Genomic DNA, 15,111 nt, shown 5'->3' on the forward strand with positions numbered 1-15,111 from the left:
TTCGCTGCCTTCCTACAACGCATTGCATATACTGCATATTTTAGTACTGAGTTATATGTTAACTTGTTTTGTGCATTCATGGATGTGTGTCATTCTTATCACCTAAACAGCCAATGGTCAGTCCAAGAGAGAATTAGGTTTTCTATCACAGTTGTTCCTAAATGTCCACCCATGTACCAACAATATCAGAATTATCTGGGACATTTCCAAAAAATGTCACGCCCCATTTCAGGGCAATTGAATCAGACTTTCTGCTGGCAGGACCTGTGATATCTTTATTTTTCCTCACCAAACAGTTCCTACAACAGGGCATTCTAGTGCTTGCCCATTCTGATTTTTCTTTCCTCCCATGAAAAGGGGAGATTAAAGAGCTTTCACAGTTAGGTGGGGCTATGGGATTTTGGCAAACGGGCTATGAGTGGAAGTAATATGTGTCACTTCTGAACCAGGGCATTTAACTGCCATTGCAAGACTCCTAACTTCCTCTGCTGTAGGGGAAGCCTCCAATGAAGATAGTAAGATCTCAAGATCCAAGCAGCCTGGCTGCTAGTTTGTTTGGGGAGGACAGCTGTCCTGGAGTCATTGGTCCTCTGTGAACCAGAGTGGATGAGAAATACACCTCTGTGATATCAAGCTCCTGAGATTTGGGGCTTGTTTGTTTCTGTAGCACAACCTGACCTATTCTGACTAATACAATTCCAATGTGCATGCAAGTTTGGAAATCACATTTCTGTAGTACTTAGCATAAAACCCATAGTAACTATTTGAAACCATAGGAACTGTTTAAACCCATAGGAACTATAGAAAATGGAAAAGATAGGGGAGAGAAGCAAGAAGAACTACAAATCTGCAGCCTGTGAAACAAAAACCACATTCATAGAAAGATAGGCAAGATGAAAAGGCAGAGGGCTGTGTACCAGATGAAGGAAAAAGAGAAGACCCCAGAAAAACAACTAACTGAACTGGAGATAGGCAACCTTCCAGAAAACTAATTCAGAATAATGACAGTGAAGATGATCCAGGACCTCGGAAAAAGAAAGGAGGCAAAGATCGAGAAGATGTAAGAAATGTTTAACAAAGACCTAGAGGAATTACAGAACAAACAAACAGAGATGAACAATACAATAATAGAAATGAAAAATACACTAGAAGGAATCAATAGCAGAATAACTGAGGCAGAAGAATGGATAAGTGACCTGGAAGACAGAATGGTGGAATTCACCACTGCAGAAGAGAATAAAGAAAAAAGAATGAAAAGAAATGGAGACAGCGTAAGAGAACTCTGGGACAACACTAAACGCAACAACGTTCGCATTATGGGGGTCCCAGAAGGAGACAAGAGAGAGAAAGGACCCAAGAAAATACTTGAAGAGATTATAGTTGAAAATTTCCCTAACATGGAAAAGGAAATAGCCACCCAAGTCCAGGAAGAACAGAGAGTACAATACAGGATGAACCAAGGCACATAGTAATCAAATTGGCAAAAATTAAAAACAAAGAAAAATTATTGAAAGCAGCAAGGGAAAAATGACAAATAACATACAAGGGAAATCCCATAAGGTTAACAGCTGATTTCTCAGCAGAAACTCTACAAGCCAGAAGGGAGTGGCATGATATACTTAAAGTGATGAAAGGCAAAAACCTACAACCAAGATTACTCTGCCCAAAAAGGATCTCATTCAGATTTGATGGAGAAATCAAAAGCTTTACAGACAAGCAAAAGCTAAGAGAATTCAGCACCACCAAACCAGCTCTACAACAAATGCTAAAGGAACTTCTCTAAGTGGGAAACACAAGAGAAGAAAAGGACCTACAAAAACAAACCCAAAACGATTAAGAAAATGGTAATAGGACATACATATCGATAATTACCTTAATCGTGAATGGAGTAAATGCTCCAACCAAAAGACACAGGCTTGCTGAATGGATACAATAGCAAAACCCATATATATGCTGTCTACAAGAGACCCACTTCAGACCTAGGGACACATACAGACTGAAAGTGAGGGGATGGAAGAAGATAGTCCATGCAAATGGAAATCAAAAGAAAGCTGGAGTAGAAATAATCATATTAGATAAAATATACTTTAAAGTAAAGAATGTTACAAGAGACAAGGAAGGACACTACATAATGATGAAGGGATCAATCCAAGAAGAAGACATAACAATTATAAATATATATGCACCCAACATAGGAGCACCTCAATTACTAAGGCAACTGCTATAAAAGAGGAAATTGACAGTGACACAGAAATAGTGGGGAGACTCTAACACCTCACTTACACCAATGGACAGATCATCCAAACTGAAAATTAATAAGGAAACACAAGGGTTAAATGACACAGTAGACCTGATAGATTTAATTGATATTTATAGGACATTCCATCGAAAAACAGAAGATTACACTTTCTTCTCAAGTGTGCACAGAATATTCTCCAGGATACATCACATCTTGGGACACAAATCAAGCCTCAGCAAATTTAAGAAAATTGAAATCATATCAAGCATCTTATCTGACCACAACTATATGAGAAGAGAAATCAATTACAGGGAAAAAAACCTAAAAAACACAAACACATGGAGGCTAAACAATACATTACTAAATAACCAAGAGATCACTGAAGAAATCAAATAGGAAATCAAAATTACCTAGAGACAAATGACAATGAAAACACGACAATCCAAAACCTATGGGATGCAGCAAAAGCAGTTCTAATAGGGAAGTTTATAGCTATACAAGCCTACCTCAAGAAACAAGAAAAATCTCAAATAAACAATCTAACCTCACACCTAAAGGAACTAGAGAAAGAAGAACAAACAAAACCCAAAGTTAGCAGAAGGAAAGAAATCATAAAGATCAGAGCAGAAATAAATCAAATAGAAACAAAGAAAACAATAGCAAAGATCAATAAAACTAAAAGCTGGTTCTTTGAGAAGATAAACAAAATTGATAAACCATTAGCCAGACTCATCAAGAAAGAGAGGGAGAGGATTCAAATCAAAAAAATCAGAAATGAAAAAGGAAAAGTTACAACAGACACCGCAGAAATACAAAGCATCCTAAGAGACTACTACAAGCAACTCTATTCCAATAAAATGGACAACCTGGAAGAAATGGACAAATTCTTAGAATGGTATAACCTCCCAAGACTGAACCAGGAAGAAGTAGAAAATATGAACAGACCAATCACAAGTAATGAAATTGAAACTGTGATTAAAAATCTTCCAACAAAAAAAAGTCCAGGACCAGATGGTTTCACAGGTGAATTCTATCAAACATTTAGAGAAGAGCTAGCACACAACCTTCTCAAAGTCTTCCAGAAACTTGCAGAGGAAGGAACACTCCCAAATTCATTTTATGAGGCCAACATCACCCTGATACCAAAACCAGACAAAGATACTACAAAAAAAGAAAATTACAGACCAGTATCACTGATGATTATAGTTGCAAAAATCCTCAACAAAATACTAGCAAACAGAACCAACAACACATTAAAAGGATCATACACCTTAACCAAGTGGGATTTATCCCAGGGATGCAAGGATTCTTCAATATATGCAAATCAATCAATGCGATACACCATATTAACAAGTTGAAGAATAAACACCATATGATCATCTCAATAGATGCAGAAAAAGCTTTTGACAAAATTCAACACCCATTTACGATAAAAACTCTCCAGAAAGTGGGCATAGAGGGAACCTACCTCAACATAATAAAAGCCATAAACGACAAACCCACAGCAAACATCATTCTCAATGGTGAAAAACAGAAAGGATTTCCTCTAAGAGCAGGAACAAGACAAGGATGTCCACTCTCACCACTATTATCCAACATAGTTGTGGAAGTCTTAGCCATGGCAATCAGAGGAGAAAAGGGAATAAAAGCAATCCAAACTGGAAAAGAAGAAGTAAAACGGTCACTGTTTGCAGATGACATGATACTATACATAGAGAATCCTAAAGATGCCACCAGAAAACTGCTGGAACTAATCAATGAATTTGGTAAAGTTGCAGGATAGAAAATTAATGCACAGAAATCTCTTGCATTCCTATGCACTAATGATGAAAAATCTGAAAGAGAAATTAAGGAAACACTCCCATTTACCATTGCAACAAAAAGAATAAAATACCTAGGAATAAACTTACCTAGGGAGACAAAAGACCTGTATGCAGAAAACTATAAGACACTGATGAAAGAAATTAAAGATGATACAAACAGATGGAGAGATATACTATGTTCTTGGATTGGAAGAATCAATATTGTGAAAATGACTATACTACCCACAGCAGTCTACAGATTCAATGCAATCCCTATCAAATTACCAATGGCATTTTCTATGGAACTAGAACAAAAAATCTAAAAATTTGTATGGAGACACAAAGACCCCAAATAGCAAAAGCAGTCTTGAGGGAAAAAAATGGAGCTGGTGGAATCAGACTCCCTGACTTCAGACTATACTACAAAGCTACAGTAATCAAGACAATATGGTACTGGCACAAAAACAGAAACATAGATCAATGGAACAAGATAGAAAGCCCAGAAATAAACCCATGCACCTATGGCCAACTAATCTATGACAAAGGAGTCAAGGATATAAAATGGAGAAAAGACATTCTGTTCAATAAGTGGTGCTGGGAAAACTGGACAGCTACATGTAAAGAATGAAATTAGAACACTCCCTAACACCATACACAAAAATAAATTCAACATGGATTAGAGACCTATGTAAAACCAAACACTATAAAACTCTTAGAGGACATAAATCACAGCAAGATCTTTTTTGATCCACCTCCTAGAGTAATGGAAATAAAAGTAAACAAATGGGACCTAATGAAGCTTCAAAGCTTTTGCACAGCAAAGGAAACCATAAACTAGACAAAAAGACAACCCTCAGAATCAGAGAAAATATTTGCTAACGAATAAACGGACAAAGGATTAATCTCCAAAATATATAAACAGCTCATGCAGCTCAACATTAAAGAAACAAACAACCCAATCCAAAACTGGGCAGAAGACCTAAACAGACATTTCTCCAAGGAATACATACAGATGGCCAAGAAGCACACGAAAAGCTGCTCAACATCACTAATTATTAGAGAAATGCAAATCAAAACTACAGTGAGGTATCCCCTCACACCAGTTAGAGTGGGCATCATCAGAAAATCCACAAACAACAAATGCTGGAGAGGGTGTGGAGAAAAGGGGACCCTCTTGCACTGTTGGTGGGAATGTAAATTGATACAGCCACTATGGAGAACAGTATGGAGGTTCCTTAAAAAACTAAAAATAGAAAAAAAAAAAAAAAAAAAAAAAAACTAAAAATAGAATTACCATATGACCCAGCAATCCCACTACTGGGCATATACCCAGAAAAAAAACATAATTCAAAAAGACAGATGCATCCCAATTTTTATTGCAAGACTATTTACAATAACCAGGTTATGGAAGCAACCTAAATGCCCTTTGACAGATGAATGGATAAAGAAGATGTGGTACATATACACAATGGAATATTACTCAGCCATAAAAAGGAACGAAACTGGGTCATTTGTAGAGATGTGGATGGACCTAGAGACTGTTATACAGAATGAAGTAAGTCAGAAACAGAAAAACAAATAATGCATATTAACGCAAATATGTGGAACCTAGAAAAATGGTACAGATGAACCAGTTTGCAGGGCAGAAATAGAGACACAGATGTAGAGAACAAATATATGGACACCAAGGGGGGTAAGTGGTGGGGAGTGGGGGTGGTGGTGTGTAAAAAAAAAAAAAGGTAGGGGGGGTGGAAGTAAGAGAAAGTCTTTCCACAGCAAACCACCCCTAACAATACATAATACATATGTAACAATAGGACAGAAGCTCCAGCTCTTATGAGTCTTAGAAGATGCAAATCTTGCCCAAGGAACAAAGCAGGTGGGTGACTTCAAGGGGCCATCCACAGGAAGTGGCCTCCGGTTTAGCTTGAATGCACTCATTAGAATGCCCAAGTTGTTGGGTTGTATATTGTATTTTTATTGTAGCTGCAGGGTGACCCCACTCTGAGTGACTGAGTAATCACCACGCCTCAGATTCATCCTCAACCTACATTCCAACATTTTGACTCAAGCTGAGGACGTGCCTATTTCCTGCTGTGAAGGAATCCAGTGGGGTTGGGAAGTGTCCCATTAGCTACTGCTTTAAAGAAAAAACGTTTACATTGCCAAGGCCAGGGGCAATACCGTGAAGGGAGACACCTTCCATAGGCAGGTGAGATCAACCATTGTCAGAATGAACCTGCCTGTGGAAATCCTCTAACCAGTGCAGAGGTGGGATGCCAGTTTAGATTCCGAGGGTTTTGTAGCTCACTGGGGCTGTGCAGCTCACCAGCACCTCCGTCCCCCACAACCTGGATCTTTTAGTGGGATATTTTTTTCCCTTCCATTCAACCATCGAGCAGTTGTTGAACCTCTACTGTATATGGGACATTAAATTAGAAACTGGAGTCAAGATGTATAATTCTCAGTCCTTGTATTCAAGAGATTTCCCATCTGGTTGGGAAGATAAAACATAGGCACTGGTGAATAAATAGCAACACCGAGTTTTCTATATTAAGGGACAACTAACCATATAGAGCCCAAATATCTGAGCATGTGTTGGGGGGATGCAGGATGAAGACAAGTTGCAAAGTAACATCAGCAGAGGGTGTGGTCAGAGCAAACATGTGAGATCATGTAGTCACAATAAGGACAAATGGTGTTGTCTGAGCTTGAGATGGGCTGAGGTTCACCAATGAGAAAACAGGACTAGATTGGGACAAGTGCCACGTGGCAAAAGGAAGGGTGAAGATGGCAGTTTCGAGTTGCAGCTCGGGCACAGCCAAGCCCTTCTTAATCAGGTTAATAGTTTTTGAAGCTATCCCATCCAGTGATGCGCTCTTCTACACCTTGCTCACCCTGGTTTCCCCCTGGCATCCCCTAAGTCTTGAGTTCCCCCTTCTCCCACTTCATTTCCACAGAAGCCCCTCAGGCGCCAAATACACACAGTAAAGGGAAAAGAGAATGAGCTTGAATTCCAATGCCTGCCTTGACATTGTGAGGTCTTGGGGAAGTGACTTAACTTCTCTGAACCCCAGTTTCCTCGGCTGTAAACCACTGACCATGGCAGAGCCACTGTGAGGGGTAAATGAGATGTGGAACCCCATGCACAGTGTCTGGGAGAGTTAGCGCTCAATCAGTGGGAGTCAGGGGAGTTATGATCGTTTCTGGCAGAACTCTAACTAGAAAAGAGGAAAATGTGACCATCTGAGGTCTCTTTCCCATGGATATCCTGCTCTCCAGAGAATCTCTCAAGACAGGAGGGCTACCATGAAGACAAACATTTCCTGAGCACTAACCCAGTGCCCGGCACCACATCTGAGCATTTACATATCTCCTGATACCCACCCTGTGGTGGGCTGATGATGGCTTCCAAAGATAAATTGACATCCTAATCCCATTATTTGGAGAAAGAGTCCTTGCCGATGTAATTAAGTTAAGGATTTTGAGATGAGGAGATGATCCTGGATAATCCAGGTGAGTCCTAAGTGCCAGCAAAAGTGTTCTCATAAGGAGGAGATAAGACACACACAGAGGAGAAGGTGATATGAAGACGGAGGCAGAGATTGGAGTGATGCCACCACAAGCCAAGAATTGTCAGCAGTCCCCAGAAGCTGAAAGAGGCAATGAGTGGATTCTCCCTTAGAGCCTCCAGAGGGAGTGTGGCCCTGCCAACACCTTCATTTCAGACTTCTGATCTCCAGGATTGGGTGAGAATAAGTTCCTCTTCTTTTAAGCCACCTAGTTTTATGATAATCTGTTCCAGCAGCCACAGGGGATGAATATACCTTCCCCCCCATGCAAGGACTGTCATTATCCCCATCTCATTTATGAGAAAATTGAGGCAAAAAAAAGAAGAAGAAGAAGAAGACGACGACTCAACTACTTGCCTAGTAAATGGAGCAAGAATTCTAAGCTTCTCAGTTGATGCCAGAGCCCCACACTCGCCAGGAGGCAAGGCTGCCTTGGCATCTTGTTAGACCACTTGGACTACACTTGGCTAAGGAAAACTTCCCTGGGCCTCCTGGTCCCCCTGACCAGGGCAGGAGATCTGTCACCCCTATACATGGCAGGGAAAGCTTTAATGACAATTCCTGGAATATAGTAAGGACTCAAGGACAGCTACTGTATTGTCTTTGAGTTCTCTCAAACCCCACAGACCTTGGTGTCCCACTACCCAGAGGTGAGAAAGGGAAGAGGGGGACTAAGATGGTGTTCATGAAGGATGGGGAAAAGGGAGAATTAGGGAGGGGAAGGTGGCAGGGACTGCCAGCTGCCTTATATTCTTGCTCCCTTTCTTAGTAACAGAATCAAACCCTGCTTTTATTCAGGTCAAAAAAAGCACAAAACTAAAAGACTATATTTCCACACCCTCTTTGTGTCTTTGAGTATCCAATGAGATGTAAGTAGAATTGGTTGGGTGGGGTTTTCATGAGAACCCTTTAAAGGGCTGATGCAGCAGGAATTATGTCCCTTCTACCTTTCCCCTTTCTCTCTTCCTTCTTGGATAACAGGCATGAGGGCTGAGTCCTAGCAGCCATTTTGTGACCATAAGCTTCCTTGAGGAGTAAGGTCACATCCTAAGGATAGTGGGTCAGAAATATAGAATGCCTCTGAAATCCTATCATGCCAGCTGTGCCACCAGCCTTAGACTGGCCACCTCTGCATTTCTTTCATAAGAGTATATCAAACCCTAATTTATTTAAGCCACTCTAGTCTTGTCTTTACTGGCAGCCAAAAGCAATCATTAACTGATATAGTAACCCCAAGAGATTCCCAAGGCATCAGGCCCAACACATGATTTTTTTCTGCTGATAAGACAGAAGTTGAGATTTGAAAGTCATCATTTGTCTAAGACCAAGCGCTAATGAGGCGAGATCCCTCTCTTTATTTCAAAGCTTATAAAAGCCTTTCTCTTCCTCTACCTGCTTCCCTTCAGTTGGCTCTTCTTTCAGGTAAACATACAGGGCCTTCCCCATCCTAGGGCCTGCTCATAGCGGGTGTTCAAAACCCTTTGCCATCAACTGGGCTGCCACAGTGATATGGCCGGGTAAACTCCCTTAACAGACCCTAACTTGGGGTTTGAGCAGTCATCAGTTTCACTCGTGTCCAAGTATGGGTCTGCCCGTGAGTTAGCACCCACGAAGACCCCTGCATTTCACTGGGAAGAAAAACGACCTGCATGTGTGTTGGTGGCCTGAGATCTTGGTGAGAATTGTAACTTTAAATAAGGTGATCCACTCTGGTTCCATTAAAGACCAGGCTTTACCACTGAAGCACAGTCACATCTTAATTAAGCACTTTATGAGCAGGACTGGCAGGAGTGAATCAAATGCTAACACCGTCCCCAGGCAAGTCAAGGAGCCCTATGTCCCCATTAAGCCCAATGGTGAAGAGGAGGAATATATTCATCAGGAGAAAAATTTTCTAAATAGAATGTAACTCCTAAATTCTATACTTTCTAGGAAACATCCATGCTTATAGTCTCAATTATGTTTTTGACTCCTATGATCAAGAAAAGGTACCAAGTTGGAAAGTTAAATGGCACCATCTGATGGCTATCATACCTTGGTGAAATGATTTCAATTTATTTCTTATCTCATCCTTGTGAATCAGGATTTATTAGGCTCTTGGCACTGCCTAATTTTGGTTTCCAAGATTTTTTACATCACTGAAACTTTGGCACTCACCTTTCTTTCCCCCTAATTTTTGCCCATTCCCCTTATTCAAAGATAAAGCAACCAGAACAACTAAATTGACAGTGATCAGTTCTTACTTTTTTTGTGTGTGTGTGATCAGTAAATAGCAATTTTTTAAACATCTTTATTGGAGTATAATTGCTTTACAATGGTGTGTTAGTTTCTGCTTTATAACAAAGTGAATCAGTTATTCATATACACATGTTCCCATATCTCTTCCCTCCTGCATCTCCCTCCCTCCCACCTTCCCTATCCCACCCCTCTAGGCGGTCACAAACCACCTAGCTGATCTCCCTGTGCTATGCTGCTACTTCCCACTAGCTATCCACTTTACGCTTGGTAGTGTATATATGTCCACGCCACTCTCTTACCTCGTCACAGCTTACCCCTCCTCCTCCCCATATCCTCAAGTTCATGCTCTAGTAGGTCTGTGTCTTTATTCCTGTCTTACTCCTAGGTTCTTCATGACCTTTTTTCTTTTTTTCTTAGATTCCATACATATGTGTTAGCATACGGTATTTGTTTTTCTCTTTCTGACTTACTTCGTTCTGTATGACACACTCTAGGTCCATCCACCTCACCATAAATAACTCAATTTCATTTCCTTTTTATGGCTGAGTAATATTCCATTGTATATATGTGCCACATCTTCTTTATCCATTCATCTGTTGATGGACACTTAGGTTGCTTCCATGTCCTGGCTATTGTAAATAGAGCTGCAATGAACATTTTGGTACATGACTCTTTTTGAATTATCGTTTTCTCAGCGTATATGCCCAGTAGTGAGATTGCTGGGTCGTATGGTAGTTCTATTTGTAGTTTTTTAAGGAACTTCTGATTCCAAATGACCGGCCTTTCTCAGTCTTCCATGGGTCACTGTCACTGACAAACTCTGTGTAGGGAAGAGGGGTTATTTTACATATGCTGGGCCTTCCTCTCCACCAACAGAGCACTCATCCTCCAGCTGCAGAGGTGACTGGTATACATCAAACCACTAGAGAGCAAAGTAGGGAGAAGGAAACACTGTGTCCAAGGCCAGATAAAGACACCAGATAAAGCCCCATGAGGGGTTGGGAAGGAAACTGATCAGAATAAGCCAGGGCTGTGGGGAAAAACTCTTTGGGTGAAGTGAAGAATTGGAGACCATTCTTAAGGGATAGGGAAAAAATGAATGGGTAAATAAAAATATAGAATACTTCAAAAATTGTCACATATCCCCACTCTCGGGATTTCTTCAACTCTGATTTCTAGGCTGAACATTTGCAAATCATCTCTCTCCTTGCATTGCAAAAAATCTTTCTAGAACTGGCAAGTAAGGTAAGATGTTTTTCATTTGGTTTTGAAAATTATGTCTAATGCCTTAGAATTATACTTCTCAAGTGACTTTAAGGATTGTGTTTCAACTCCCTTGTTATACAAAGTAAGGAAATTGATGTTCAGAGAGATTATGTGACATGTTCAAGGTTACACAGCAGGTTGGGGGCAGGGCAAGGACTAGAAGTCAGGTCTCCTGGTTTCTAGTCTAGGCTCTTTCCACTCATAATGGAATACTAGGCACCCGGCTGTCTTGAACTTCTAAATATTGGGCACTTTCTGGGTGTGAATAACTAACCAGCAGAGAGTCCTCAGAAGTGCTGTCTACTCATCCTGCAGAAGCTAAGAGGCATGGTCACATCACCCAGGATGATTCGTTCCTCTGGGGGAAATGGCACAATGCAGAGCACACATAGTGAACTCCATACTTGTCCCATAATCGTGACATCTTCACATATGTCACCTGTGGCACCCATGACACTTGTGAACAATGGCACCTGAGACATGTGTCCTGTGGTCTTCAAGCAAGAATCGGCAGCCAACCACAACCGTACCTTCTTAGAAACTTGCCCTGAGCCACTGGCCACATGAGTAGCACTTCCTGGCATGATTGCTGCTAAAAGCCAGCACGCATCACATCCTCACTCAGGCTCCCTTTTAAGAGTCAGGAGTCTGCCCCACATAAACATTGCTCCTTGACACACCAGAAGGGAACCCTTGGGGACCTTGGCATTCCAGGTATGACATCTAGTATGGCAGCTTCTCCTAAAGGGATGGAGTACTCCTCTATGGAACCACAGCATTGTTAAACCACCTTACCCTAATCTGATGACAAACTGTGTTTTAGTCATACCTATTCTCTTTTTTTTTTTCTTTTCTTTTTCACCATAACTATTTTCATACATTTTATTGTAATTTCTTCAAAGCACCATCTTCTGGCTGAAATGATCAAAAGAGATCCCCTAACTTCTTCCTGCACCCAGCCTTGTGAAAATGGCATTTTCGTATTTGAGTATTTAAAGTACTCTGGGTTTTTAAACAGACTCCCAGACATAGAAAACAAACTTATGGGTACCAAAGGGGAAAGGTGGGGCAGAGGGAGGGATAAATTGGGAGTTTGGGATTAATATATACACTATATACACACTACTATATTTAAAGTAGATAACCAACAAGGACCTACTGTATAGCACAGGGAACTCTGCTCAATTCTCTGTAATAACCTAAATGGGAAAAGAATTTGAAAAAGAATAGACATCTGTATATGTATAACTGAATCACCTTGCTATACACCTGAAACTAACACAACATTGTAAATCAACTATAGTCCAATATAAAATTAAAATTAAAAAAAAATAAAGTACTTTGGGTTTTTGAATGAACCCAGGTAACTGGTTTGGTCACTGACACCAGTGATCATTTTCAATGTCTTTCTGGAAAGAGTGACAAGTGAGACTAAACCTGCCCTTGGTAAAGAATTGGGTCTTTCTAGAAAGTTCTTATTAATGGAATCCCTGACTTCCCTCAAAGTTGAGTTTAATTCAATGGGAAAGGATCACCTTTGCCAGGAAAAGGTTGCATCGTGAAAAAATATTGGCTCTGAAGTCAAAGCAATGTGAGTTTGGTGCTGCCTTTTACATTATAAACAAGTACTTAACTTCAGAGCCTCAGCTCCTTGTTTGTAGAGTGGGAATATAACATCTGCGAGCAGTAATGAATTAAAAGTCTCTGGTGCAATCACTGGGTCAGAGTGAATGCTACCAAACAGCTATACTGGCATGGGCATTTTAGGAGAAAGATAGAATTCTGTGCATATGGAAATGTGTCCAACATCACATTGAGTTTAAAGACTACACTCACTACCCTCAATGCACACATCTTGAATATTTTCCCATCCAATAGCTGCTCACAATGATCATTTTTCTATTGATGCCTTTTTGAGGACAGCAGAGCTCTATTTTCAGGGAAAGCCCCTGGCAGTTAGGAGAGCCTTTCAACCCCATATCCATGTGTCACAGTACAAACTACAACCATCAATTGTCAGCAGATGTGAGATTGAAAGAAGTCAAGAGCATTCTCTGGAAATAGCCCCTGGACATTAAATTTCCTGGTACAAAGCTTAAGGAAAAGTCTTTCTTGGTAGCCTGGCTGGCAAGAGCATCATCCTTTTTGAATAAACAAAACATGACTATGCCTCTTTTGTGTTGTTAGAAAACCTGGAAGCCGTGTGTCCAAGCCAACTGGGTCTTTGGTCTTTCCCCAGGGCAGGGGGACCTGGCATTTAAAGACCTGCTGGCAGACCCCATGAATCTTAGCAACTAACCTCATCTTTTAAAAATGGAACTTGGATTTGAATGCACTGGGCTCTGCCTATCAAGAAAGGAGCAAGCATCCGAATATATGACTATTTGCCAAAACATCTCAAAAGATGTTCTAAGAACTACAACGTCGACAATATGCGCGGCAGTTCTGTAGCCAGAAGGTGATTTCAGAGGGAACTTCAGGGAGCAAATGAGAGATTTAAGACACAGCACTCTGGGAGGAAGAGGGGTAACAAGCGCTATTTTCTGCAAAAATAAAAAGTCAGGGACATAGAAGACTGCAGCATCATCTCACCCAGCTATGCGCTGGGCTCTGGAGATAAATATTGCCCTCAGATTGAATGAGCTGGGGCTGGAACAAACCTCTCACCAGCAAAATAAAGCCATTTCTAAGTGGACTCAAGGAAACTCTTAAAATACCAGCCAAATCTATTATAACTGTCCCCCTTTTTTAACCGTTACAAAACAAAATGTAACTACCTAGAGCATACTTATCTCTAATTATGATGTTTCATTCCAAAAATAAAAACCCAGAAAACATTATGTGTTTTAACAGTGAAGAATTCTTGAAATTTCTCAAATTTTTATCCCAAGTTTTAACTTTTTTTTTTTAACACAGTGAGTCCAGAACCCCTGGAAGTTCTTAGTGGTACCTAGTGAAACGTGTCCATATAGAGAGTAAGCCATTATTCAAAACACATGGTTTTGTACATGGCTCTTCACAGACGAGGCTGTGAATAGATGGAGCTAAGAATGTCTCTTCCAAATTACACACTCGCCCATGCAAGGGCTCTCCAAGCAAACACAAAACCCCTCCTGTTGATTTAGGTCAACTCACCCCCACTGTAGCCACCCAAGGTATACAACCTTCCCCAAGCAGATTCAAAAAGGAGCCAAACCTGGGAGTCTATGGGGACCCCAATTTCACTCACTTGTCTTCTGCGAAACTTTTCCCAGTAATAACGTTCTTTCCTTGGGGTACATAGTTCCAGTATTCTTCCACAATCCCAATGTGGTATGTTCTGGTAACTGCGCCAACCATCCCAGACAGACCCAGGAATGTAAGGAGAAGGATGCAGCCAGCTGGCCGCTTCTGAGGCATTTGTGGATGTAACTCAGGCAAGCAGTCTGCACAGGAGACAACACTGCCTGTCCCTCCCTCTCACTCAGAGCTAGTTATAAATAAGGAATGCACAAGGTTCAGCTCCTCCTACTTAGGTAGTTTGGGGTTGGGACAGAGGCTGACAACTTGTATAAGCAGAGCAAGCTCGATGGGGTAGCTGTTATGATGACCAAACTTTTGCCAGCCATCCTAGTAATGTAACTGGCTTATTTATTTACTCTCCAAACCAAACAGACTTGTTTCTGTAAGGTTTTGTGCTCTGCTCTGACATTAGTCTTTCATCTTTGCCAGGAATGTCAGTACAACAAGTTGGGCTGATGGCTTCCCCCTGCTTTCTCTTTTTTTCTCTACACCTATTACAAGAACACATTAAAATTGGAAAACTGGGTGGGTCTGCGTGAAGCATCAGGAAATAATCCCAAGCATTAAAGAAGACTTCATCTCTGTCGAAAAGGCAGAGGGAGTGATGTAATCACCCTCCACCTTCTCCAACTTTCATGAGGCTTTCGTGTTTCATGAGGCTACATGAAACAATCAACTCACATCATACAGTTTATAACAACATTGTAAAACC

General features: G+C 40.8%; 1 protein-coding gene across 1 annotated transcript in view; it reads right to left on the reverse strand.

Moving 5' to 3' along the window:
- HEPHL1 (hephaestin like 1) overlaps positions 1 to 14,516 on the reverse strand; it is a 102,139-nt gene extending 87,623 nt beyond the window's left edge. The window contains exon 1 of the mRNA XM_032639650.1: positions 14,347 to 14,516. Within this exon, the coding sequence (XP_032495541.1) occupies positions 14,347 to 14,516 (170 nt within the window). The remainder of the gene's footprint in view (positions 1 to 14,346) is intronic.
- Between the last annotated feature and the right edge of the window lie 595 nt (positions 14,517 to 15,111).

The sequence above is a fragment of the Phocoena sinus genome, chromosome 8 (genome assembly GCF_008692025.1).
Source record: "Phocoena sinus isolate mPhoSin1 chromosome 8, mPhoSin1.pri, whole genome shotgun sequence".
Lineage (NCBI taxonomy): Eukaryota > Metazoa > Chordata > Mammalia > Artiodactyla > Phocoenidae > Phocoena > Phocoena sinus.